Here is a 26,337-nt window from a genome sequence, read left to right on the forward strand (position 1 = left end):
AGTAGAAGTATGATAGAATATAATGAAAAAAAAAAAAAAAAAAAGAAAAAAAAACGAAAAAAGGAAAAGAAATGATAAAAATGAAAAAGAAAAAGGAAAAGAAAAAAGGTAGGAAGATAATTTACATTTATTTTATTCGTTAAAATTCATTATTGTTGATTAAAACGAATAGACATTTATTATCATCGTTAATATTGTTAACCCTCTATAATATCATATATATATATATCGAGTTATGACATATAAAATCTCCGATAAAGGATTTATATCGGTCAACGGGTTGAAAAAATGATGAACACTTTGATTTTGATCTTAAAAGATAAACGGTTTGTAATTTTATTGATTAATTCAATAATTAATAATTCAATCATTAATAATTCAATTATTAATTAAATATAACGTATCCGATAATAGAGATAATCAGAATGATTTATCCAGACGATCGATCCAATCTTAGAAGTTTTCGATTATTAATTTCTAACTCGATTATTGATTAATACAGATGGTCACGCCGGCCCCAATTTTCAAATTTTATATTTATCATCTTGTACATGAAACAAATTTAAAAACAATATTCTCTTATTTTTTAACATAATAACTTCATGTCCGAAGTAGTTCATATATTTTTTTAAGTATAAAAATTATAAATATATTATAATCACACTTATAATTATTTATAATCTAAATAATATATTATGACTTTCACTGTGTGAAAATTTTATTATTTTAGATATGATAAAAAATTCGAGATATAGAGGGTTAACTTTTAAAAAAGAAAATTATCAAGAAAGAGAGAGAAAAGGAGAGAGGGTCAATGATTTTTCCACGAAATTTGCTCAATGAACAAATAAAAAAAATTTATTTTCATTTAAACAAGGCAAATATTAATAGTGCTAATCGTTATCGAGGTTGAAGTTGAAATAATAAAAGGATGTGATATTACGAGTTTATATATATATCAAGCCATTTTGCAATAATTCATATTTGCAATATTGCAATATTGCAATAATTCGAAAACACAAAATATATAAATAAATAAATAAATAAAAAGACGAACGAATATCCGTCGAATCAATAATGAGTATTGATAATATTGTATAACAAACGGCTAATGCTATTGAATTTATTATTTTTTACAATTGTTATTCGTGAATATTTTTTTCGAAATACACACACACATACACATACACATATACATTCCATTCAATATTACTTTTAAAGCGAATACTGCATCATCGAGCGTTAACGAGTGATATAAAAAATATATATAATTATTATTATTATCATTATCATCATTATTATTATTATTATTATTATTATTATTATTATTATTATTATTATTATTATTATTATTATTATTATAATTATTGTTGTTGTTATTATTGTTGTTATCGATGTTGTTGTTGCTGTTATTATTATTATTATACTTACTATTTATTTATTATTATTAATATTATTTATTATTATCAGTATTATTATTATTGTTATTATTATTGTTATTATCATTATTGTTGTTATTATTATTGTTATCATTATCATCATCATCATGATCATCATTATAATTATTTTTGTTTAATTACTTTGTGGCTGTCGAAAAATAAACCCTCGAAGTGTAATGTGAGTTGATCAACGAAAGTCGATAAAAAATATAAAACATATGAACATGTGTATGTATGTATGTATGTATGTATGTATGTATGTATGAATGAATGAATGAATGAATGAATGAATGAATGAATGAATGAATAAAGGAATGAATGCATGCATGCATGCATATATATGAATGAATGAACGTATGCATCCATGTTTGTAGACAAAAGATATGAAAAGAAATACGATCGAATCGCTGGCGATAAAAAAAAAATATTCTATGTCGATGTTACGCGCGAAGGATTAGAAAAAAAAAAAAAGAAACAAATTTTTATCTATTATCTAGCAATAATATCTTTGAAATCGTCATGATCGGAATCAATCGTTCATAATTTCTTCAAACTCGCCTCCTATCGGATTTCAAAGTGACAGATCTGAATTGATTCGTGTGTTCGAACGAGCACTTTGTAAAATAAAAATAAGAAAGAGAAATGATTGGATGTCTAATCGGATCTCGTTCGAAGCCGTGTCTATCATAAATCATTTCTGTCGCATAAATCCTTGCTTCACATCTCGAGGAATCGATGGATCCGATCGGTCGAATCCGAACGAATTTAATAGTACAAGATCGTTGAAAAGTTCTCGAAAAATTTATCTGTAATTATAACGAAATCTATTTTATTCTTTTATTTTATTTCATTTATTTATTTATTTTCTCTATCGAGGATAATGGACCAAAACCCTTTTTATTTCATATGAGAAGCAAAGGTATCTTATTAATTGAAATTTAATTCAGTTAAAAATATTTGAATGATTAATAAAAATATTAAAAATATTTGCCAATCATTTTGATTAGCATCTCGTGAACTTTTCAAAGACGTGTACCCGTATACATATGTAAAAGGAAAAAAGAGAAAAAAAAATGCCGCAAAGTCTCTTACGTCCTGTTCTCGTTTTGAAAAAAAAAAAAAAAAGATATCAAGAAGGAAAAGGAGTAAGGAAAGTTAATAATAATCTTCTTGTTCGTTCGTGTCTTCCCGATTTTATTTGTTAACGACCTTCGTACGTAGTTTTTCCTCCTTTTTTTCCTCACAGAACAATGAGCAAAGACGAAAGAAAATAATCGAGCACCAAGGGGAAAAAGTGAAGAGTAAAACAATACGAATTAAAAAAAAAAAAAAAAAGAAAAGAAAAGAAATTCGTATCCTTCGATCTCGATAAAGGAATTAATTTGTTGAATATAAAACGCAAAGTGTGTTCAAATTTGTATTGCATTAAATTTAAAAAAGCAAAGGAGAGTTTAACAGACGCCATTTCGAATTAAAGTTAATCTTACAGTTACCATAAACATACACATATAAAAAAGAAAAAAAGACGACGAATACGACGATGAAAATTAATTAATTAGTGATATAATGAATTATTATTATTTAATTATTATTACTGTTATTATTATTATTATTATTATTATATAAATACATTTATTAAAAATTATATATAACTTATATGTATATAAATATATATATATATATATATATACATATATAATTAATTAATTAATTGTTATAGTCTTCTTCGTCTTGCGAGGGTTCACAAATTTTATCTGTAAGACACTGACGACGATCGAAGACTCTCATATACAATTTACGAAAACGATAATGATCGTAACGCGACGATCGAAGAAGCCGTGATGTAATAATATGTATCGAATTTTTCGAGGAAAACAAAAGTGGTCACAAGAGTCTAACAGTAGTTTGATCGAAAGGAATTAAAAAAGAAAGCAACAAAAAAATCACAGAAAGATTATATATATATATATATATAATACGTAAATATATATATATATATTATTATTATTATTATTATTATTATTATTATTATTATTATTATTACTATTACTACTACTATTACTACTACTACTATTACTACTAACTATTACTATTACCACTATACTACTACTACTAGAAGGGGGGAATTTTTGCTATAACTACCACTTCGTCCATTTTTCTATATGGGCAGTTCGTTGCACTGTAATCAGCCCTCGGCCTTGTAAATTTTATCCTTGTCATTTCCAAAGAAATAAAAAAAAAAAAAAAAGAAAGGAAAGAAAAAGAAAATTAAGAAAGAAAGAGAAAGATAGGAAAGTAAACGAAATATAAAGGAAATAATATTCGAGCCCCCAATTGCGGAGTGCCAATGCACTGACATAAGTATTTTTCTTTTTCTTTTTTAGATTAGAAGCTGTGAGTAGGGAGAGCTGAGGGGAAGGGGGGAGAGGAGAGAAGGAGGAATACGCGTAGATGTCGATCGATTATTCTCTTTTCCATTTCTCGAAATGTCGACTCGACGTTAAAAATTGATCCTTGCGTTGATAAAGAAAGAAGAAAAGAACAAAGACAAAAAAAAAGAACAAAATAAAATAAAAATAAAATAAAAAAATATCTTTCAATGGATAAACCGCACTCCGAATGCGGGGGTACGATTCTTATGAAACTTTGTGAATTTAATCGTGCGATCTGTGAAGTCGAGAGAAAAATGCGGGGGAAAGAATTAAAAAGAAAAAAAAAGAAAAAATAAAAAAAAAAATAAAAAAAAAAATAAAAAAGTAAAAAGACGAAAAAAAAGGAACAAAAAAGAAATGAAAGATCCCACGCAAGCGATTTTGGCCATTTTCAATTGTGGCGATCGTTGACGAGCGAATTTCCGAGGCTTCGACAGTATGTTATGATTCTTTTAATGAAACTATGATTTTTCTTATCGAAGAAAAAGTGAAGTACAGTAAGAGAGAGAGAGAGAGAGAGAGAGAGAGAGAGAGAGAGAGAGAGAGAGAGAGAGAGATTGATAAATACAGATTCGAGTCAGTTTCTTGTTTTTTCTTTGTTTTTTTCTTTTTTTAATCTTCTTTTATTCTTACAAAGTAGTGAAAAAAAAACTGACGTTTCGATCGAAACGAAACGCCGAGTAATCATCCCTGGATGATGAAAATGAGAAAGTAAAAGGAGAAAATGAAAACAGAAAAGAAAAGAAAAGAAAAGTGTTATGAGAAAAGTCTCTTTCAGGATGAGCAATTCGCCGTAAGACTGAAGGTGCTGAAGATATACAGAGCGAGCTCGTCCTTGAAAACAATCCTCGTCAATGACCGCTCGAAACACCGTTGAAAAATCAAATTGTAGCATCGAACAAAGCCTGGCTAGAATACTCAATGAGATACTGCTTTCGAACTTATAATAAAAAAAGATCAAAATTGATAACAAGTATTTTATTCGTCGTACACCCACCACGCATCTCCGTAAATATATAGTAAGTATATGTTATATTATCATCACAATGATAATGAATAATAACATCTCGACGATCATATGAAGTTTTTCTTTAGCGTGTAGTATAATGTAACATAATTTTATGGGTGGTATCGTTCTAGACTATTTTTCTTTTTTTTTTCTTTTTTCCCCTTGAACTCTTCGAGTTACAATTTTCTTTTTATTTCTTAATCGGTTAAAAGAAAAAAAGAGAATAACTCGCATACGTTAATCTTTAATTACGTATGTATCTTAAGAGATCGTTGTAAACTCCTATAATAAAAATTCCATCTCTCGCAATACGGCGTATGCTGCGAATCGTCGAAAAAGTATTAGAAAAATACACATCGACGTGAAATTCCTTTCCTTTCGTGAATCTCTTAAAGAGATCAATTAATTAACTAATATTTTTCTAGCACGTGAATATAAAATCCAGGATTCTTTACCATATCCATTGGCTTAAAATCAGCGTATATCGTATGTTTTGCTTTAAATCTAAATGCTTCTGCAAGCATATCGCTAAAAACGTTCAATCTGTGAGGATAATATGATAACCTAAATTCATTAACGTTTTCCGATTTGTTTTTGTTTGTTTTTTCATCGATAGTGATCATATAATCCAAAGTCACGATTGCTGGTTTGCCTGATATGAATAGTACTGACGTTTTTATATTAGTCATATGTCGACTCTGAAAAAATGTATATTATTATTTTTATTATTATTATTATTATTATTATTAATAATAATTTATTAATATGTAAAAAATATTACTATCACGATACTCACGTTATAGTATATACATTTTGGCGGTGTGTTTCCCGTTTGTATAATATAATCGTAATTTCTGTGATCGATCAAAAACAATCCGCCTGGTTTGACACAACGTTCAAAGTTAGCGAAGGCTTGTCTAAATAATTAATGAGGTAAAAAAATGATTAGATTTATTATCAAAAGAAATATTATATGTTTATTTAAATTAACGAAATTATTTATGCAGCTAATATTACTTTTGCTCTCTTTGATCGCCAAAGGAGTCAGGCATATGTGCAAAACTATTTCCAAGGCAAATAACAGCATCAAAACCATCACCGATCAGATGACTGATATCCTTCGATAATGTCAACCAATTTGCTTCTTCGATGACTAAAAAAGAAAAAAAAAAAAAATAAATAAATAAATAAATCGAATCAAAAAGATAGAAAGTAAGAAAATTATTTGTTATCGAATCAGGAGAGAGAGAGAGAGAGAGAGAGAGAGAGAGAGAGAGAGAGAGAGAGAGAGAGAGAGAGAGAGATAGAGTTATCGAAGATTTAATAACAATTATTATAAAAAAAAAAAGAAAATGATGAAAGAGTAGTTTGCGATAAGGAGCATTACGATTAAACCTCCGTCGATAACATACCGACCCTTTTCTTACTAATACATATTTACTCGGTAGATAAGAAAATATGATATAATAGAAATATTTTCATTAATTACAATAACGGATAATAAATACTATCTTATACTATCCGTTTCACAATAATCTCATAATGAAATCTTCATGACGAATAATCAATTACGAGATCCATTGAAATTTCATCAGATTTCAATTTTCCTTTTTCATATCATTTGAAAAATTAAATTTTCTTTTCATTTCTAAAATTTCTTATCGTCGTACGTAATGTTACAAAAAAAAAAAAAAAAAAAAAAAAAAAAAAAAAAAAAATAAGTAAATAAAAAAGAAATAAAAAAGAAGAGATATTCGAATGAACGGAGAAAAAAATTATTTACAAACGATAAATAATAATTAAACGAAGATAACTTTTCTTACCCCAATTATCAAAAGCCGGTTCCTTTCTTCTCTCCCATCTGGACTTGAGAGCATACTTGAGCATTTTATCGGAAGCATCAACGCTGACGACCTCGAAGCCTTCTTCAAGGAGCATCACCGAATCCACGCCTGTACCACAGGCAACATCTAAGATTCTATGGCAACCTTTTTTCTTAAGGAGACCCACCAAAAAGTCACGATAATTTTGTGTCCTTTGATTTTTATCGCCGATGAAAACCTCCCATACTTTTGCAGCTTTTCCATCGGCATATTGATCTCTTACACCCTCCGCTGGTGTACCGAGCGAACGTGTTAAAAAAACAGAGTCCATCATCGCGGTACTTTGTTATTTGATATTCAAAAATCACTGAAAAAAAAAAAGAAGATCGGTTTTTCTTACGAAATTTTTACTATCTCCCCCCCTCTCTCTCTCCCCCTATATATATGTATGTTTGTATAAAATATCTCTGAGTGTTTTATATATATATATATATATATATATATGTATGCATGTATGTATGTATATCTGTATCTATTTCACTTTCACTCGTTGATCGTCTATTAAAAAAAAAAAAAATCATTCTATCGAGCGATAACCTAAAAGTTCAAAGAGACGATAACAAAATTTATTTACATTTTTAATTCTATCCTATTACTGTGTAACACAAATGAATTTCTTTTTTTTTTTCTTTTCTTTCTTTCTTTTTTCTTTTTTTTTTTTTTTCTTTATTTTTTTTTGTTTTCTTACGTCAATATAACACATATATCTCTATACGCAAGACATAATAACATGTAAATTTTCCTTTATCTTATAATTTTAAATTCAAATAGCCCGCGCTTTGTCTATCGATCATTAACTCCATAGAAATTATTCGATTGTTTTAAAAAAATCATCGATTGAATCGATTGATGTGTTGTTGGTCTTAACTCGAGAGAAAAGAAATTATTCTATTCAGGTGTATTCGATGCTTCATTGGTCTTAACTCGAGAGAAAAGAAATTATTCTATTCAGGTGTATTCGATAATATTTAGAAACACTATGTGATTTGATATCGTCATAGATTGGGATTAACCGTATGAATTTATCGAAAGATGTCTTATGTTTAAGAACCACTTGTAACGTGCCTCAAGATTATCTTTTCATATTAATTATCTCATAATTTCTTGCCTTATAGTTAATAGTAAATTAACTATGTGAATGAATAAGATATTTTTCAACTTATTATTGTATCGTAAATATTATTTATCATATCAAATGGATTCTTTTTAAATTCGAAAAAAAAAAGAAAGAAAAAAAGAAAAAGATTGAAAAACATCTGAATCACGTATTATCTTATAAATATATTCGCAAATATCATAGCAATAGATCATTATTAAGGAATACAAATTATCGATAAATTGATTGTTTAATTTAACGATGAATCAATGATTAATTTGATTGAGATATTTTTGGAATTTATTTTATAAAATATAAGTACTAATATTAAAAATAAAAAGTATTGATTTTTGGTGAGATTAAAAAAAACAAAGAGAGAGAGTGAGAGAGAGAGAGAGAGAGAGAGAGAGAGAGAGAGAGAGAGAGAAAGAAAAGAAAAAGAAAAAAGAAAAAAGGAAAAGAATAAATTATATAAAATATCTTTTTAATATTATAACATTTGAATTTCGTACCTATATATGCTCTCGTTAAATACGACACTTGTTTATTCCTTTCCGATATTGATATTACGATAAGCAAGAAGGAATTTTGTAAAAACTTCACTGAATCTAGATGAAAACTGAAGAATCAAATGCTCATCAGACACTTATATATACTCTGGACAAATTGAGACTGTCTTGCGTGGCGTGTAATGAGTACGTGTTAATCACGAATGATCGATTTCTTCGTAACATGATGTAATATTTTCCTTTTCTTACTATAACGATCTTACAGTCGATAAAGTGTTTTTATTTTAATCTATTTTTTTTTCTTCTTTTTTTTTTTTTGTAAACATAATAATATCAATTTTCTTTCCCAAATGAAAATGTAAATTTTCAAAATAATTCTACATAAAAATATCTTTGAATTATTAAGCTTCTTTATCAACGTGCATCGTATAAATGTAACGACAAATTAATTGATTTTACATGCGTATTTTTAATCGAAGGACATCATCCATTTTAAAATTTTAAAAATTATAACTTATTTATATTTATAACTTATATTAACCATTATTAAAACAAACAGATTCAAAAATTTATTTTTAAATAAATTAATTACACATTTGATATTACATTTCTATATAGAAAGACGAACTATCGTACAGTCTCTATCACAACAAAATATGTTTACTTTTCAGATAAATATATAATATAGAAAACCTATTTATATTTATGTCTTTATGTCTTATGGCAATCAAATAAAACATATAGCTATATGATATTGTAATATAAATAATATACTTGCAATAAAATATAGAATACATATAAGAGTTTATTTCTAAACTTTATTCACAATACAAATGTTAAACTTAATAGAGATTACAAATAAATATATTTGAAATGTATGCCTCTTGAAAATTATAGAAATCATTTTTGAAAAGTCAATGTACAACGTATTACTGTAAATTCTACAGAGTAATACTAAAAGAATATTGTATTTTAATTAATGTTAAATGATGATCATTCATATATTCACACATGGGCAAATGAAGCATACAATGTGACAAATTAAATTCACTTGATCTATATATATATATATATAAATATTTATATATTATCAAGTATCCCATATGTTATAACATTAACAATTTAAGTACAATTTTCTACTTCTCTCTTTAACATATAATTCATCCATGTTAAAGTTTTAAAATTGTGATTTTAAAAGAAATTATCCTTAAATTGACAAAGTTCTACATAGAAAGGACTTCAACTATATAGTATTTGCTTCGATAATAATCGATACAATCTCTCTAAATTGGCAGTTTTTTTTTTATAGTTTAACATTCTTTCAAGATAAACACAACGAAACAACACAAGCGGATGATCTGAGAATATATTATTTGATGTGGTAATGATTTTATGAATATTAAAAACTCAATAGCATACTTAATATATTTCTTAAACGAAATTTTAATGTTTAAATAATCTATTTAATAATCATCCTTTCAGATTATACAAATCTGTAAAAGTTGTAATGTTGTTTTGTTATATTCCAAATGCAATCTCTAATTTTAAAATAGACAAATGATCGATCGTCTTCTATAATCTATTAGATTAAGTCACATATTCCAAAATTATTATTTTACTAAAGTCATTAAATTATTTATTTAGCAATGTACAGATTTTGATGCATTCGTGCTATATTAAAAAGTAGTGTGATTAAGGTATGATTTTTATGAATAATGTAGGTTTTTTTTACAAATCAAATTTACCACAAGCACATCATGAATTATGCGCAAATGTTTAAAATGTGCATAATAATTCATCTCTGTAACTGCGAAACAGTTTCTTAAAAACACTAATGGGGTGTTGTTTATTTCTTTGTTTTGAAACTATTTTAATATTGGATGAATCTTAAACTATATCACTCAATTGTAGTTATTCTCTCCCTCTCTCTCCTTCTTTTTTTGAATCTCCTTATGTGCGATCCATTGCAGGCATTCCTACTCTCATATATTTTTCAAATCGTCAGGTAGTTCGTTTTTAGGATGTTTGTTTTCAAAATGTTGCTTATAAGTCTTTGGATCTGGCATCTGAGCCTAACGAAATAATGATAAAAATATCATTTTCATTTAGTTACAACGTTAAAATTTTTACCTAGAATATATATTAAAAAAAAAAAAAAAAAAAAAAAAAAAAAAAAAAAAAAAAAAAAAAATACATCCAAATATTCTTACCTTGCAAACTGAACATACATGAACTAATGCTTTTTGCGCTGCCTTTTTTTGTTCATTCGCACTATGTCCTTGTTGTTTCTTTACTTTAGCAGCTTTTTCTGCTGCTTTTGCTTGGGATTGTATTTTTTGTTGTCCACGTGCCATTCTGTTTAAAAAAAATATATATATACATATAGATTTATTATGAATAAATACCATTGATATATTTTCTTATATCAAAGAAATACAAATTTGCATGTGAAAAACATGCTATCTAATTATTATTCATTAATTATAATAATCAATTAAAACTTATTTTTCTGCACACCTTTTGAAACACCTTTAATAAAAGAGCAGTCAACCTAAAAAAATATATAACTGAAATACCAGCTGTATAATTACATATACGAATATATTCTGTTACAAATCATTCCCATAATAAAAATGTATTAATATTTATTTATATCTTCGATTGTATTATTAATCTTAATATATAACAATGAGAGGATATTTCATACATAGAACAAGGAAACTTTCTAAAAATGTTTTATAGAGCAGATTGAACGAATATAATCACTTACTTGCCAGAACTAAAATGAACGTATTGGATGTATTCCTTTCTTCGTTGATGAAGTCAAATTTATTTGACTTAAAGAAAAACAAATGGTAGAAATCTCGAGATCTCCTTTGAAAAGAAATTGTTTTTTTATGCGTTATGTATAGCGTAATTATTTTTAGAAAAATTTGGAAGATGATCGAAATGAAAGAAAAATTATTCGAAATACTCTAAAAGCTCTCTTTGAAAGTGTACACGTTATCCGATGGTCTCGCAGAGAAACCGAGTACGTAGATATGTGTATATATATATATATACATACATACATATATATATATATATATATATATATATATATATATATATATACGTACACAAACGTAAAATAATCCAGAGAATCGTGAAACGCGGATGCGCTACAAAGTGTTAAGAAAGAGACCTCGGAAGAGATGATTCGCAATTTCTGTCTCACTCTCTTTACCTTTTTCTTTTTGACTTTCTTTTTCTTTCATTAACACTATAAATCCTTTTCGACGTTGTTATTATTAGATATTAAATGAAATTGTTAACATTGTAAAAAAAAAAGAATTATTTCGCTTAACTCTTTAGCATATAGAATTTCATTTGGCGATATACAATAAGATGCGCTCCTATACTCGCTTCTGCGTAAAACCATGCTAAAAAGTGACCAATCAACTACGGATCAACCATTCGATTCTGAGGTCAATGCACTCCTATAACTCTTATTACTGCATAATTTCATATGAAATTTCTTTTGATTATAATAAGATCGTTATTTTTTTCTTTTTGTTTTTTTTTCTTTTTTTTTTTTTTTTTTTTTTTTTTTATGTTCATTTTTTATACAATTTAAAAATTTTTTTTTCCCGTAACTATACACAGACACGTTCATTGTTAATTATTATTTTCTCCATGTATACGTCTTACTTTTTTGTATTATGCATTAAGTCTTATTAATTTTATAGGAATTTTTCTCTTTCTTTTTCGTTATACTTCATTATATTCTCTTGAATCATCTTTTTATATCGAAAAGTTTCATCTTTGAATAATATTTTTAAAATAATATTCATAGAAATTCGCTCTCATATCGTAATCGATTGTAATCCCAAAAATCCACCTATCAATGACTTCATTTCATTATAAGTCATCTCTGATTGGTTAGTGAAAAATATTTACATACAATAATATCGTTATCGATCGCTTAAAACTTATTAAATTTGTTAAAGATGAATATTATTTTCATACAGAGTATAAATGAATTCGAATGGAATTAAAAATGTTCAATTTCAATTGTAAAATATATTGAAAACGATTAGTTTCTTTTGTATCTCGAAAAATGATGAACCAATGAGAACTGTTCTACGATAGCAAATGTCATATTATATCAAAAAGGAAAGTAAAATCTTATTTGAACATTTTGTATTTTTACGATATAAACCGTTTATTATATAAATTCTGATAAAAGGTTTTTGTTTACGATAGAGTTAATATTTTATTATTAAATGAATATTTATAAAATTATGATTTAAGTTATTATCACATTGTTCTCATTAGTTATTTACAGAAGAATTATTTTTATTCTTCGAAGTTTTTTTTTATTTCTAGTAACAAAAATAAATTTATTTGTTTTTATAAATAACTTTGATAATTCAATAAAATGAATGAAATTTTTGAGATAAGAATAATTGTCAATCATACATTAAAAAGGTTTTTCGGTTTAACGGATACCAAACATGTTTTTCTAGTGTTTTCTACGGAGTGACGTCACGTCAAATCGATGTAATCGTGCATTTCTCATTGTAACATCATAATCATCGGACGTATACGCACCGAGCGGAACTTATACGATATTATTTACATCAAGTACAAACGGCCTTTTTTTTCATTCGGATAAAAAAGAAAAAATAAATACTTTGTTGGTTCTTCATAAGTAATTGCATTAGATAATCTTCAGTGTATTTGAGAATACATCAAAAGAGAGTACGGCCATATTACTTTTAGGAACACAGAACTGGATGTTTCCTTCAGAAACATGGCTGAAGAACATCGTTTCGCTGGTGTAGTGAAATTCTGTGTATACAAGTTTTAAGATATATTTCGGCTAGAAAAGGGTACGATAATAAACTAAAATGACCTCGATACATTTTGTCGTTCATCCTTTACCGGGTACCGATGATCAACTTAATGATAGGTAAGCCGACGCATTCCGTACGCTATCATTAATGTATCTTTTAGAATGTCTGCTGACTATTCTATCATGGAATTTAATCCGTACTACCTCTTTTATTCATGCGTCACCAAACTGTCGTAACCATTATAGTTCGTTTTTTTTTTTTTAATCTACTCGAACGAAACACTTCCTTCTTAATTTACTTTTTAAAGAATTATTCGTCTCGATTCTCGAATTTTTCTAAATCTATTTAATAAGAAGACATTAAGGAAAAATTGAACAATACGTTAATGATCACCATTACAAATTTAATTTTGCGCAATTTCGATTCATTTATATTCTACGTCATATATATTTTACCAAATGAATCATAATAGCATAGTTCATTTTATATCAATATCAATTATGGATTGTACAAAACTAGCATATTTTTTAAAGAAAAAAAATCTAAAGATAAAAATCTAATGCATTCATGAAGTATAGACAAATTCTATAATATATTAATAACATATATTTGTAATACATTTCTACAAGAAATTACTATTAATGAACTTACATCATAATTTCTAATGATTTTGATAACTTTTATTACAATCTATTAAATTATATTATATTTGTATGCTTCTTTGCTTTTCTTTTCATTCTAATAGGAGGTAAATGTTTTGACATATATTTATTTATTAATATAAATACAAAAGTATATATGAAATAAAAGCAACAATTATTTTTATTATTATATATACTTCATATAAATTAATTAATTATTCTAAATTATTTACTGCATGTATTATTTTCATGAACATTATATTATTGTATAATGCTCATATTTATAATTCTATTGACTATTTTATATATTCTTTTCTAATTAGTTATATGCAAAATATTATGATGTATGTTGCTAAATAATATATATATATATATATATATATATACATATTTATAAAATTGAATAAAAGATACATCATACCATCATCTTTATAAATTCATTTTTTTTAGAATATATTATAAATAATTCTGTCAATATATATTTTACAGTTATTATTAACAAATGTATATTATTTTTGTATTTCTCATGAAATTTTCATTTAATACAATATTTTTGCTAAAATGTTAAACGGTTTAAATATTTTAATGATATAAAATATTTAATATTATACAAAAAAAAAATACTTTATTTTTAAATAAATTAAGAATGATTATTATTTATTATTTGAATATTAGCATATATTATAATTTATTAATTAATCTTCTATTTAAGGTTGAAAGAAGTTGCAGAAAAGATCAATAGGTATGGATATGTTACACTGCCTGCATTTAATGGATTAAAAGTTTCCATAAAACGTATTGTGGTTGGGCCAACTCATATAGCGTTACTCACAGAGGACAATAGAATATGTCGTGTTGCATTTACAGTATTGTCTGATCGACTGGATTTAAGTAAAAATGAACCTAACAGAAAGTATGCATTGCTGCTTCTATATTTGAAGAAAAATTAAAATATTTAATAAACTGAATTTTTCACTGATGAAACTGATACCTGTATGTTACATTATTTCAGTACAACTAAAAATCATGTTGGAAATTCTAATTCTGCTCCAAGCGGTAGTGGAAGTAGTGGAAGCGGTAGTAGAGCAGGTATTTCTCGTTCAAGAGCAAGGATCATGAGAAGCAGCTCTGCTATTCGAGGTGGTAGTAATAGTGGAAGTAGCGGTGGCAGTGGTAGAATAGGGCCTCCGGGAGTGATCATGGGAAGTGGAAGTGGTAACAGCTCACGTCCTATTGCTTCAGTTCCTGCTCCATTTGTACCAGAAGATTTGATATCTCAAGCTCAAGTAGTACTACAAGGAAAAAGTCGTAATTTAATTATCAGAGAATTACAGGTTATTATTTTACAATATAATTATCAATTATCTTATAATGTGATATAAATTACAAATATAATATATTTTTATAGCGTACAAATTTAGATGTGAACTTAGCAGTGAATAATCTTTTATCACGAGATGATGAAGAAGGCGATGATGCTGATGATGCAGCAGATAGTTATGTACCAGAAGATCTTATATCCTTATTAGATGGAGGCTTCAGTAATGAACATTCTGTTATAATCGATGCAGACTCTATGTTTTCTGAGGATATGTTTGGTTATGCAGGCATAAGACAGTAATTAATTTTATTATAACTCAAATTCAATTTATATATAGTTATTAAAAAATAGGTATCGTATTTTTCAGTCGTGGAAGTTCTTCGCGAAGACTTGGTAATGACAGAGAAGGAGAACGTTCATCTGAACGTGATAGAGATCGTGATAGTTTTAGCAGATGGAGGGATCGTCAATATTATGGACCACGACGTTGGTTAGAAACTGCTTTAAAAGATTCTTGGGAAAAAGATCCTGGTAAATATATTTTTATCGGAATATATAGTTTTTAATTTTTACAATATTCTTCGTTTTAGTATTAAAGAAAGTACCAACTAGAAAAATAATTTAATATATTTCTATTAGATAACAAGAAAAAAGAGTTAGCTTCTCAAAGCCCTTTGTGGATATCAGAAGAACTTGAATGGTGGCATGAACGTAGTAATGAACCTGCTCCACGTTTTGTTCAAATTGCTGCTCTTTACAGCGAATTGATAGCTGTTTCCACTTCCGGACAATTGTATCAATGGAAATGGTCCGATCCTGAACCATACAAGCATTTAGAGGTGACTATAATATTTGTATACACATATCATTTTATAATTTAAGCAAGGAAATGAAACACTATGGTAATACAATTTTTTGAGTTTAGAATCCAAATGTTCATCATCCAAAAACTATACCACTAGCATTGATGACAGAAAAAATAGTTAATATATCGGCAACAGCAATACGCTGTTCTGTTAGTACAGAAAGCGGCAAGGTAGCTACGTGGTTAGACGAACTTTTGGGACACGTAGCTTCTCGCCTGGAACATCCAGCACAGGCTTTTACTGAATTTACATTGGACAAAATTGTATCACTTCATACATGTGCTTTATATACTGTAGCAAAACTTGAAAGTGGCGCATTATATTGGTGGTTAGTAGTATTATATATTCTTTATTGATTGTTTAATTCAAAAGTCATTTAATTTATTAAGAGAAACTACAATTAATCAATTTTTTTTTTATCCCCTTAAATAGGGGAGTTTTGCCATTTTCTCAGCGCAAAAAGTTGTGGGAAAAATATAAAGCAAAATCACGCAAACATAGACCATCTACAGTGATATCAAATGACATTAGTTATGGTACACACGTTTGCATGAAAAACAGTCCAATGTATCAACCTGGCGCAATAGGTAAATTATTAAATATATTTTTTGATAATAGAGTTGATAAAATATACTAGGAAATTTCATATATGTTTTTACAAAATATGCTCTTTTTTTTTTTTTTTTTTTTTTTTCCATAGGATTTACAATAGCCAATGGGGTACCAAAAGTAGGACAACTATTATCAGCTGCTTGGAATTTAGATGCAACTTGCAGATTTAAAATATTACCAGCTGGATCACATTTACCTAATTCAAATTTTGATAAACGCGAATCAAATGGAAATGGAAATACTTCAATAAATAAGTCAAATCATAAAGAAACAGCTGATCGACTCGATATGCCACCACCTCCATCGCCTGCTTCCAGCACATGTAGCGACACAGGTAGCATCACAACGAGTCATAAAAGACAAAAACGTTTAACGCCTCGAAATGAAGGAGAATCTGAACGAAAAGACGAAGAAGATTGGCAATTGAAAGACGTGGTTTTTGTAGAAGATGTCAAAACCGTTCCTATTGGAAAGGTCATTAAAGTTGATGGTTGCTATGTAGCAGTTAAATTCTTTTCAAAAGATTCGAAAGAAAAAGAAAAAGAGACTAAAGAAAAAGATTTTAGTACATCTGATTTTAAAGATTTGACGGCTGAAGAATTGATCAAATTATTAGCCGACTGTAGGCTTTTAAGAAAAGATGAATTGCAAGTTATTAAATCATCGATGAATCCAAGAGCACCCGATTGCTTCCAACGTACTCCTAGAAGAGTTAATATAGTAGAAGGCTCGAGTGATAATCTTTTAACTATTGCAACCGATGGACAAGGCATTCATGCTATATTAAAAAGTGGGAATAAGTTGAGCTATGTTGTGTATAATTTAAGTACAGGAAGATATGTTCAAGATTGTTATATTCCTTCGGATATTACTGCTTTCTTGGGATTACAACCTCAAAATATTAATCTAACAAGTGCTGGGGAAAATATTGAATGTTCTATGATACTTAGAGATGGAAACAATACAATTTATCCAATAGCAAAAGATTGTGCTGATGCCATTAGAGATCCAAATTGGTTAGATTTACTCCCAGTAGTTTGCATTGGAACATCAACTATTCCCATACCAAGTTGCTCTAATTCAACAAATCTTAAAAATCAAGTTGCAGTGATTGCATTGGCATTTGACAATCTTCTACTAATGTCACGTATACTGAGATGCGATTACGATAGCGTAAAACAATTATTTTGTAATTTGGAACAAGATCTTAAGGGTAATGTGACACAAATACAATCGATAGTCTTAGAACGTTGTGATGGTAATCGAAATATCCTTCATGCTTGTGTTACTATGTGTGCACCAACTTCTAATAAGAAAAGCGATAAAGATATTGGATATGCATTGGTCTCAAATGCAGTAGATGGTACCTCAGCTCCTATTGAAGAACCAATACCAACTTTGAGTTGGCCACCTGAGGCATTCGACAATACATCTGGAGAAGAAGACAGTTTGCTTAGCATAGGTGCTGCTAGTATTTCTATGATGAATAAACCTAATATAGGAGCAGCATCCAATAATACGTATATTGTAGATTCCGTTGAAAGAAGGAATAACGCGCTGCTAATACTGAAGTACATGTGCGAAAGTAATGTATTAGCTCCTTACTTGAAAGAATTACTTACAGCAAAGGATGCTCAAGGACAAACGCCATTAATGCTTGCAGTATCTGTTCGTGCATATCATGCAGCTTTAATTTTATTAGATACTATTCAAAAAGTTGGTAGAGATTCCAAAGAATGTTCAGCAATGATTCTACCTCCTGATGCTAATCCAGATTTATCTCCTTTATTCGTGACTTGCTGTAATGATACTTGCAGCTTTACCTGGACAGGCGCAGATCATATCAATCAGGACATATTTGAATGTAGAACCTGCGGTTTAACAGGATCGTTATGTTGTTGCACCGAATGTGCTCGTGTTTGCCATAGAGGACATGATTGCAAACTTAAAAGGACATCACCAACAGCATACTGCGATTGTTGGGAAAAATGTAAATGTCGTGCTCTTATCGCTGGTTATCAAGTTGCACGTTATGATCTTTTGTGCCGACTTGTAGTTAACACTGATCTTGCAACAAAAATCAATTCACGAGGAGAATGCATTTTATTATTTTTGGCCCAGACAGTAGGAAGGCAATTCATAGAACAGCGCCAATTTAGACCAGCAACTCGACCTCGATCGACATCTGCGAGTCGTAAAGCACCATCATCAGATGGTATACTATATTTTTATTTTTATAAATATAAATATATAAACATAAATAAATGATATATATATATATATATATATATATATATATATATATATATATATAGATATAGATATAGATATAGATATAGATATAATATTTACAAGATAATAACAATATTTCTGAACAGGATTAGGTGCTGATTCTGATATGCCAGATCATGATTTAGAGCCACCTCGTTTTAGTCGAAATGCTTTGGAAAGATTACTAAATGACTGGTCAGCAGTTCAATGTATGATTATGTCAGGGGTCTCTGAAAATGGTAATGAACAGTTATTTGGAGATCAAGGACAATTATGTCGCCAAAGTGGTACCGCATTATTAGATAAATTCACCCATCTGTTACTTGTTAAATGCAGCACAGAGGTAATTTTCTATTCATTTATCTATTACTATTTGTATATTTCTAATTTAATATAGAATTTTTGTATAAAGAAATACAAATAGCAATTCTTAAAATATTATTATATATTATTTAGATGCTTGATACTTTGCTTACTACTCTTATAAGAGAGTTGCAAAATGATTCTATACCTGGACGTCAAGAAGAAGCAAACAATGTTGCTCGACGATTTGTAAGATCTGTAGCTCGAATATTCGTAATATTTACTATCGAAATGGCACCTAATACAGCAAAAAGAAAAAGGTATAAATTGCGTCGAAAAAATTATATCTAATTATAATTCTATAATTTCCACGTTGAAATAATAATAATATAAATATAATGTTCAGTGCAAGTCAAGCTTCTCAACCTTTGATGAAATGTCGCAAAGTTTTTCAAGCTTTAATTAAATTGGCAGTCGAAGAATTGTGCGAAACTGCAGATTCATTAATAGCCCCGGTACGATTAGGCGTTGCACGACCAACAGCACCATTTACGTTAACAAGTTCTGCTGTGGAAGTAATAAATGGATCTGAAGAATTGTTTTCTATAGAACCATTAATACCTCATAGTGGAGTTAGTTCTCAAACTTTAGATGGTGGGTTACAAACGCAACAAGTAAATAATAATATAACTATTGCTAGAGATGTTTCTGCAATGGATGAAGTTGAAGGTGGAGAAGGTAATAATCGTATAATGATAATTATAATTAAAATACTCATAATCGTATGCTTTTTTTTTTTTTTTTTAAAGATGTCCCTATGGATATAGATGGAGATATAAGTGAACACGACGAATCAGGTGTTTCTGGTACTGTTGCTGGTCAACCACTTGGTGAAGTTGATAGCAATGCAGGTGGTGTTGGGGAAGAACAGGCAGGAGATGGAGAATCTGATACAGAATTAGATCTTTTAGCTGAAGCCGAAACTGAATCGGATTCAGACGATAATCACAGTAATCAAGATGCTGCATCGGCTCAAAGAAGTGTTCAAACTGGAGCTACTGCAGGTTCAGATGGTGGTATGGGATCAATATTACTGTTTCCCGAAGATGAGTCTGGTGAATCCAGTCAACAGGAAGATGATGAAAGTGAAGCAGGTGAAACAGACGAACAAGATAATGAAGATTTTCAAATTGGAGATGAACAATTGGAACGTAGAAGGTATAATATATTTTATATTAATTTTGTAATATACATTTATAATATATAAATTATTTAATGAGAATATTTCAGTGGATCATCTGGCCATTTACATCGCAACAATTTGGCACCAGTTTCTATGCAATGGGCTATTCGTAATCGTGAGTCAAGTACGCGTACTGCAGGCTTACGAGTGACGGGCGGCAGTAATTTGGTTTTTATCGATCCCGTATCTCTGAGACGTACCACTGCTACATCTGCCGTTGCAGCTGCACAAGAACCTATAACTATGGGAACCACTGCAAGTTGTTTGGCACGAGCTTTTGGAATTGTAATTCGACAGATTGCCGATCTATTAGTTATGATGCAAGATTACAAAACGTTGGCTCCTACTTTACCACGATTAATGGAAATTACCTTTCAAGATGCATTGAACTTACAGGTGTTTAATTTTACTATTCTCATGGATATTTCTTAAGTAGTCTTAATTTTATTACGAAGCTAATTTGATTAATTTAATTAATTTAATTACGAAGCTAAATGGTTTTTCTTTTCTTTTTTTTTTTTTTTTTTTTTTTTTTTCTTGCATTTGCAGTTATATTTAGAAGCACATTTGAAACCTACATGGGATTGGCTTTTAACAGTTATGGATGCTACCGAAGCACAATTAAGGTTTGGCGTGTCTTTGACGCGTAGCGCTGATCCGACACATCCTGAACATCCACTTAATAATGCTCCTTCACTTTCTGGCGGTAATTTCACTGGGTTATTGAGTTCAGCAGCTCTCTCTTTGACATTACAAGGAAATGCGAGTCGAAACCAACGCAGTGGTATTGCAACAAGCTCCAATATTTCTGCTCCTCAAGCTTCGACAAGACTTACTGTTGGTTTTGCTGGTGTTAGTGAACCTGCTAGGAATAGCAGAGAACGTGAAGGTTTGTGTGAAGATATGTTCCTATTGCTTTCTATATTTGTGCAGTTTTGAATTTTTCGTAATATAGCTAAATGTTCAGTTGATTTAATAACTTTCTATTTTATTCACATTAAACTGCCAGCTTAACCACCGAAGCTAGGAGCACGATTAATTTTTAAGTACAAACTGGATTCCTAAAAAGAAAAGTAATGACGCTTTTCGTGGTAAGAGAAACGAATAATTATATTTTGTTTACAGGTGGTGATTTGCATTCTGCTAGGCGAGAGTTTTTGTCTTACTGTTTATCTTTGATGCGTGCTCATAATGGAGAACACAGAGACAGTTTACCAGTTTTAGACGTTTCCGCGTTAAGACACGTTGCATATGTATTCGATGCTCTTGTGTATTACATGCGTTGTCTTTCTGAACCATTAACATCAAGAGGCGAAGCGCAAAAAGAGTCATCCAATTATTCAACATGGAATGATCAAGTTAGTAAACTATTTTATCTTGTAATATTATTTTATCTTGCATCAATTTTCTTTATTTTTTTCCTTAGGATGAAAATGATAATGATGAAGGAGAGGAATATAATTCTCCAGCACCTACTGCATTAGAAACCGATTCTGTGGACTACCCAGATTTACTTCAAGTTCCCATATGCGGGTCTGGAAATAACAGTAATTCTACACCTAAAGGAAGAAAACATCCTTTCTTTCAAAGATCAGATTCTACCTTATGCCTTGGTTGTCCGCCTCTCGATCCATTTGACACAGTTATGAGCGAAGCATTACCATTAGCTGATCAGCCGCATTTATTGCAGCCACATTCAAGGCGTGAGGATCTCTTTGGCATCCCACGACAGCCGACAGGCGCTGCCAACCAAAATCCATTAGCAGGTTTGCCTACAAGGCTCGGTCTCTCCGCACGTGGTGCTGACAATCAAAATAATTTGTCATCTCCTACATTCAGTCAAATCATTCCTGGAGCTACATTTGTTCCTTCAGAAGTAAGACGACCTTCTGCTTCTGCCGGAGATTCAGGATCTACAAAATTTGTTGTAATATTTTACGCTATCCTCATCATTTATATATATATATATTTATTTATTTATTTATTTATTTATTTATTTATATATATATATATTGATCATAAATAAATTATTATCTATTTCAGGAAAAGCCTAAATCATATCATCATGTATATGAAGGTCCAACACCTATGGTAACAGAACAAATAGACAGAGCTCCTATAATAGTATCTACCAATAATCAAAATGACTCTGGAAATAGTAAGGGTAAAGATGTATGTAAAACAAATAGAAGTGTTATAGTTAGAGCTGGAACTATATCCGTAAGTAATTCGTTTCATTAACACAATTTATTACTTTCTCATTCAGCTATATATTTATCATTAATTTTCATTTCACAAAGGAAACAAACCTGAACAAAGCTACTGCTCCTGAAGTATTGGTTGTTCCAACGGTTGAAAATCAGAACGTTTCTGAAGAAGTTGATCCAGCTGTAACTAGTCATGAAATTTCTGCACATGAAACAGTAGAAACAAGTCCAGTGGAATCTGCTAGAACTATATCAACTATTGGGACAAATATTTCACATAATATTCTATTAGGACGATGGAGATTATCATTGGATTTATTTGGTCGAGTTTTTATGGAAGATGTTGGTCTAGAAGCAGGATCAGTTGTATCCGAACTTGGTGGTTTCTCTGTAAAGGAAGCTAAATTCCGTAGAAATATGGAAAAGCTAAGAAATTCCCAACAAAAAGATATTACCTTGTCAAAGGTAATATTATTGATCATATAAAATATGTAATAATCTATATCACAGTTTTATATATCATACGATACTACATATTTACTCGTGGTATAAATATAGTAATAAATAAATATAAGTATCATGTGAATATAACAATTACTAGTAATTGAATATTTTATAATATGAATATTTCATAATTTTTATAGATTGAACGTGATAGAACTCAATTATTGGTGCAAACGATGAAAGAATTAAACACACAATATAATTTATATAACAAAAGAACTTCTAATGCTCCACCTTTGGCAGTAAATCGAGTAAAAGTAACATTTAAAGATGAGCCAGGTGAAGGTTCAGGTGTTGCTAGAAGTTTTTATACTGCAATAGCCGAGGTTTGTGATAATATTTATTAAGATTGTAATATGAGGAATTATTTAAAATGTATATTAATATATGTTATATTTTTCTCGTAATATTTAATGTTACTGTCAATCAATTTTATTTAAGAATTACACAAGTACAGTTTTAATAATGAAGACGAGTGGGAGATTGTAAATATGATGTATTTATTCAAATAGATGCATACCAAAATTCATGATTTATTTTTAAAATATCTTCTTTTTTTTTTTTTTTTTTTTGTTTCTTTTTTTATCTATTAAAATGTATGCATAAATATCGAAAGTCATCGTATTTACAATATCCTACTCGTCTCAGAGAAATAATCCGATTTTTCGTTATCTTTAGGCATTACTTGCAAATGAGAAACTTCCAAATCTTGAAGCAGCACAGGTTGGGTCTAAATACACACAATATAACGTTTTACAAAAATTAAAAAGCAGAGATCGCGATCGTGATCTTAGAAGACAGGTAGGTCATTCTATATTAAACGGGATCTATGAGGTTATGACGAATATTTCTTCATAATTTTAAATTTTACTTAAGAATCCTAGATCCTCCGGAAAATGTCGTGAAACACGTAAAGCATTATCCTTCGAAGCTCGTTCCTTTCATCCTTCAAGTTCTGTGGAAGGAAATAATGCATCTGGATCTGGTAGTTCATCATCCAATACACATCCTTTACCAGCCAGTCATCCAAACAATGATCATTTGACAATGCATCAACAACAACTTGGTGATAGATTATATCCTAAAGTAAGCATCCTTCTTAAAAACAAGATAAGGAAAAAAATATATTTTCTTTTTTTCCTTCTCTCTGTCTCTTTCTTTTTTTTTTCTTTTCTTTTTTTTTCTTTTTTATTTAGGTACATGCATTACGGCCTGCATTAGCAGAAAAAATAACTGGAATGCTACTTGAATTATCTCCTGCACAATTATTGATGCTCCTCGCTTCAGAAGATGCTTTAAGACAAAAAGTAGAAGAAGCATTTGAGTTAATTCATAGCCATAACCAAGACTTAACTAGCGAAGCACTTTTAGATCTTGATGTATTCAGTTTAACCGAACGTTGTGCAGCTAATAAGAAAAAGATAGAGAATAATATCATGGATGATGGAGACGATAACGCTCCTCTTTTCTATTCACCTGATAAAAGAGGCTTTTATACACCTAGACAAGGTAGAGCCAGTTATGAACGATTAAATGCTTTTAGGAATGTTGGCAGGTAAGTTATCTAGAAAACATTTATCTTCATAATTAATAATAATTTAAAATGTATCTAATATTAATCGCTTGATTTTCTTTTTATTTTTGTTTAATAGGTTGATAGGCTTATGTCTATTACAAAACGAGTTGTGTCCAATATTTTTAAATCGTCACGTTATTAAATATATTTTAGCAAGGCCGATACGTTTCCATGATCTTGCATTTTTTGATTCTGTAATTTATGAAAGTTTGAGACAACTCGTTATCGATGCTGAAACTAAAGACAGCAACAGTTTATTCTCCGCATTGGATCTTACTTTTAGGTAAATAAATATATACATAAAAAAAGGAGATATCTTCTTTGAAATATTGTCTATGCATCGATGTAATTTAATCTTCTTTTTTCTCCCCCTCCCTCCCTACTTTTAGCATTGATTTATGTCCTGAAGAAGGTGGTGGCTCGATTGAACTTATATCAAGTGGTCGGGACGTAGAAGTTACAGCAAATAATGTATATGATTATGTACGAAAATATGCGGAAGTCCGTATGATAAAGGTACAAGAGAAGGCCTTGCATGCAATGCGAGAAGGAGTATTTGATGTTTTACCAGAGGGAGCATTGGATGGTTTAACATCCGAAGATTTAAGACTGCTTTTAAATGGAGTTGGTGACATTAACGTGTCAGTTTTGATATCATACACATCGTTTAACGATGAATCTGGAGAAGCAACGGAAAAATTAGTAAAGTTTAAGCGATGGTTATGGTCCATTGTTGAAAAAATGTCACATGTCGAACGGCAGGACTTGGTAATCATTTTCTCTGATATTATGTGCTACGTGCACATAAAATTTATATAAATATCGAATTGTTCAAGAAACAAACAGAAATAACATTATTTATTTTTTCAATTATGTCTTTTGAAATTTAGACGTCTATTTTTTATTTTTTAATTCATATCTTTTTCAGGTATATTTTTGGACAGGGTCTCCTGCATTACCAGCGAGCGAAGATGGTTTTCAACCAATGCCAAGTGTTACGATTCGACCAGCCGACGATGCTCATCTACCAACTGCAAATACATGTATTTCTCGCCTATACGTTCCATTGTACAGCTCTCGTCATGTTTTACGGCATAAGCTACTTCTTGCTATTAAAACAAAGAACTTCGGATTTGTATGAATTTATCAAGTGATCATCATTCACACTTGCTCCAAGAGAAAAAGTCGCATTAATGATATTGACATAAGAAAATGGTTATGTGTTGTTTTTCTTTCTTTCATAGAAAAATTTATAACATTTATAAATTTATAAGGTGTAATTATGAATTATGATTTCCCTTATCATAAAGTGGTCTTCGTCTTGATAAGGATTTATGTTAAAGTGTCATATTTAGTCTTTATAGTGGTCCAATAAACTTTCCCAAAATTATGTTGTGCTAATCAATCAAGTAACCTGTATTTTCAAAGAAGTATTATCACATTCTATAGGCTATGTATAATATATTAACATTACATTTACTTAAATCGTGTAATATAAATCTTTTGGCTCGTTATCACGTATTATTCTTTTCATTTTTTTTTCTTTTTTTTTCTTTTTTTTTTTTTTGGCTTTTTACGACAAAAGCA

General features: G+C 29.3%; 3 protein-coding genes across 7 annotated transcripts; 1 reads left to right on the top strand and 2 right to left on the bottom strand.

Annotated features, from left to right (window-relative positions):
- Positions 1-4,834: 4,834 nt before the first annotated feature.
- On the bottom strand, positions 4,835-8,542 carry LOC124425994 (glycine N-methyltransferase). The gene is made up of 5 exons (XM_046967182.1): positions 8,372-8,542; positions 6,704-7,070; positions 5,898-6,033; positions 5,677-5,797; positions 4,835-5,578 (listed from the first exon to the last, which is right to left on the bottom strand). Exons 2-5 carry the CDS (start codon positions 7,035-7,037, stop codon positions 5,291-5,293), a joined length of 879 nt encoding a protein of 292 aa, XP_046823138.1. The 5' UTR covers positions 7,038-7,070; positions 8,372-8,542; the 3' UTR covers positions 4,835-5,290.
- Positions 8,543-9,507: 965 nt separating this feature from the next.
- On the bottom strand, positions 9,508-11,736 carry LOC124425996 (zinc finger protein 706-like). Of its 3 annotated transcripts, XM_046967184.1 has the most exons (5): positions 11,595-11,736; positions 11,139-11,242; positions 10,886-10,919; positions 10,579-10,723; positions 9,508-10,440 (listed from the first exon to the last, which is right to left on the bottom strand). In XM_046967184.1, exons 4-5 carry the CDS (start codon positions 10,720-10,722, stop codon positions 10,351-10,353), a joined length of 234 nt encoding a protein of 77 aa, XP_046823140.1. In that variant the 5' UTR covers position 10,723; positions 10,886-10,919; positions 11,139-11,242; positions 11,595-11,736; the 3' UTR covers positions 9,508-10,350. The 3 variants fall into 3 exon arrangements, with proteins under 3 accessions (XP_046823140.1, XP_046823141.1, XP_046823139.1); XM_046967185.1 differs by lacking the exon at positions 10,886-10,919; XM_046967183.1 differs by lacking the exon at positions 11,595-11,736 and having other exon boundaries at positions 11,139-11,405.
- A 1,185-nt stretch (positions 11,737-12,921) lies between these two features.
- On the top strand, positions 12,922-26,140 carry LOC124426393 (E3 ubiquitin-protein ligase hyd). Of its 3 annotated transcripts, XM_046968038.1 has the most exons (27): positions 12,922-13,322; positions 14,560-14,760; positions 14,860-15,181; positions 15,256-15,464; positions 15,536-15,699; positions 15,808-16,007; positions 16,094-16,362; positions 16,467-16,621; positions 16,735-18,108; positions 18,178-18,861; positions 19,025-19,260; positions 19,374-19,540; positions 19,627-19,958; positions 20,030-20,438; positions 20,511-20,859; positions 21,013-21,352; positions 21,589-21,821; positions 21,890-22,390; positions 22,507-22,683; positions 22,764-23,135; positions 23,315-23,500; positions 23,853-23,975; positions 24,051-24,260; positions 24,371-24,729; positions 24,827-25,033; positions 25,140-25,518; positions 25,679-26,140. In XM_046968038.1, exons 1-27 carry the CDS (start codon positions 13,261-13,263, stop codon positions 25,889-25,891), a joined length of 8,433 nt encoding a protein of 2,810 aa, XP_046823994.1. In that variant the 5' UTR covers positions 12,922-13,260; the 3' UTR covers positions 25,892-26,140. The 3 variants fall into 3 exon arrangements, with proteins under 3 accessions (XP_046823994.1, XP_046823993.1, XP_046823995.1); XM_046968037.1 differs by having other exon boundaries at positions 16,735-18,861; XM_046968039.1 differs by having other exon boundaries at positions 16,735-18,861; positions 21,013-21,247.
- The last annotated feature ends 197 nt before the right edge of the window (positions 26,141-26,337 follow it).

Source organism: Vespa crabro, chromosome 8 (assembly GCF_910589235.1).
Source record: "Vespa crabro chromosome 8, iyVesCrab1.2, whole genome shotgun sequence".
Lineage (NCBI taxonomy): Eukaryota > Metazoa > Arthropoda > Insecta > Hymenoptera > Vespidae > Vespa > Vespa crabro.

What these genes read in the sequence shown, in the direction of transcription:
- LOC124425994 (XM_046967182.1), bottom strand. Translation starts at nt 7,037, where the DNA reads ATGATGGACTCTGTTTTTTTAACACGTTCGCTCGGTACACCAGCGGAG. An exon ending in GGCGATCAAAGAGAGCAAAA is followed by an intron (nt 5,798 to 5,897) that starts GTAATATTAGCT and finishes TTAATTATTTAG; the next exon opens with ACAAGCCTTCGCTAACTTTG. An exon ending in CAAAATGTATATACTATAAC is followed by an intron (nt 5,579 to 5,676) that starts GTGAGTATCGTG and finishes ACATTTTTTCAG; the next exon opens with AGTCGACATATGACTAATAT.
- LOC124425996 (XM_046967185.1), bottom strand. Translation starts at nt 10,722, where the DNA reads ATGGCACGTGGACAACAAAAAATACAATCCCAAGCAAAAGCAGCAGAA. An exon ending in ATGTATGTTCAGTTTGCAAG is followed by an intron (nt 10,441 to 10,578) that starts GTAAGAATATTT and finishes TTATTTCGTTAG; the next exon opens with GCTCAGATGCCAGATCCAAA.
- LOC124426393 (XM_046968037.1), top strand. Translation starts at nt 13,261, where the DNA reads ATGACCTCGATACATTTTGTCGTTCATCCTTTACCGGGTACCGATGAT. An exon ending in TAAAGCACCATCATCAGATG is followed by an intron (nt 18,862 to 19,024) that starts GTATACTATATT and finishes ATTTCTGAACAG; the next exon opens with GATTAGGTGCTGATTCTGAT. An exon ending in TTAGAGCTGGAACTATATCC is followed by an intron (nt 22,684 to 22,763) that starts GTAAGTAATTCG and finishes CATTTCACAAAG; the next exon opens with GAAACAAACCTGAACAAAGC.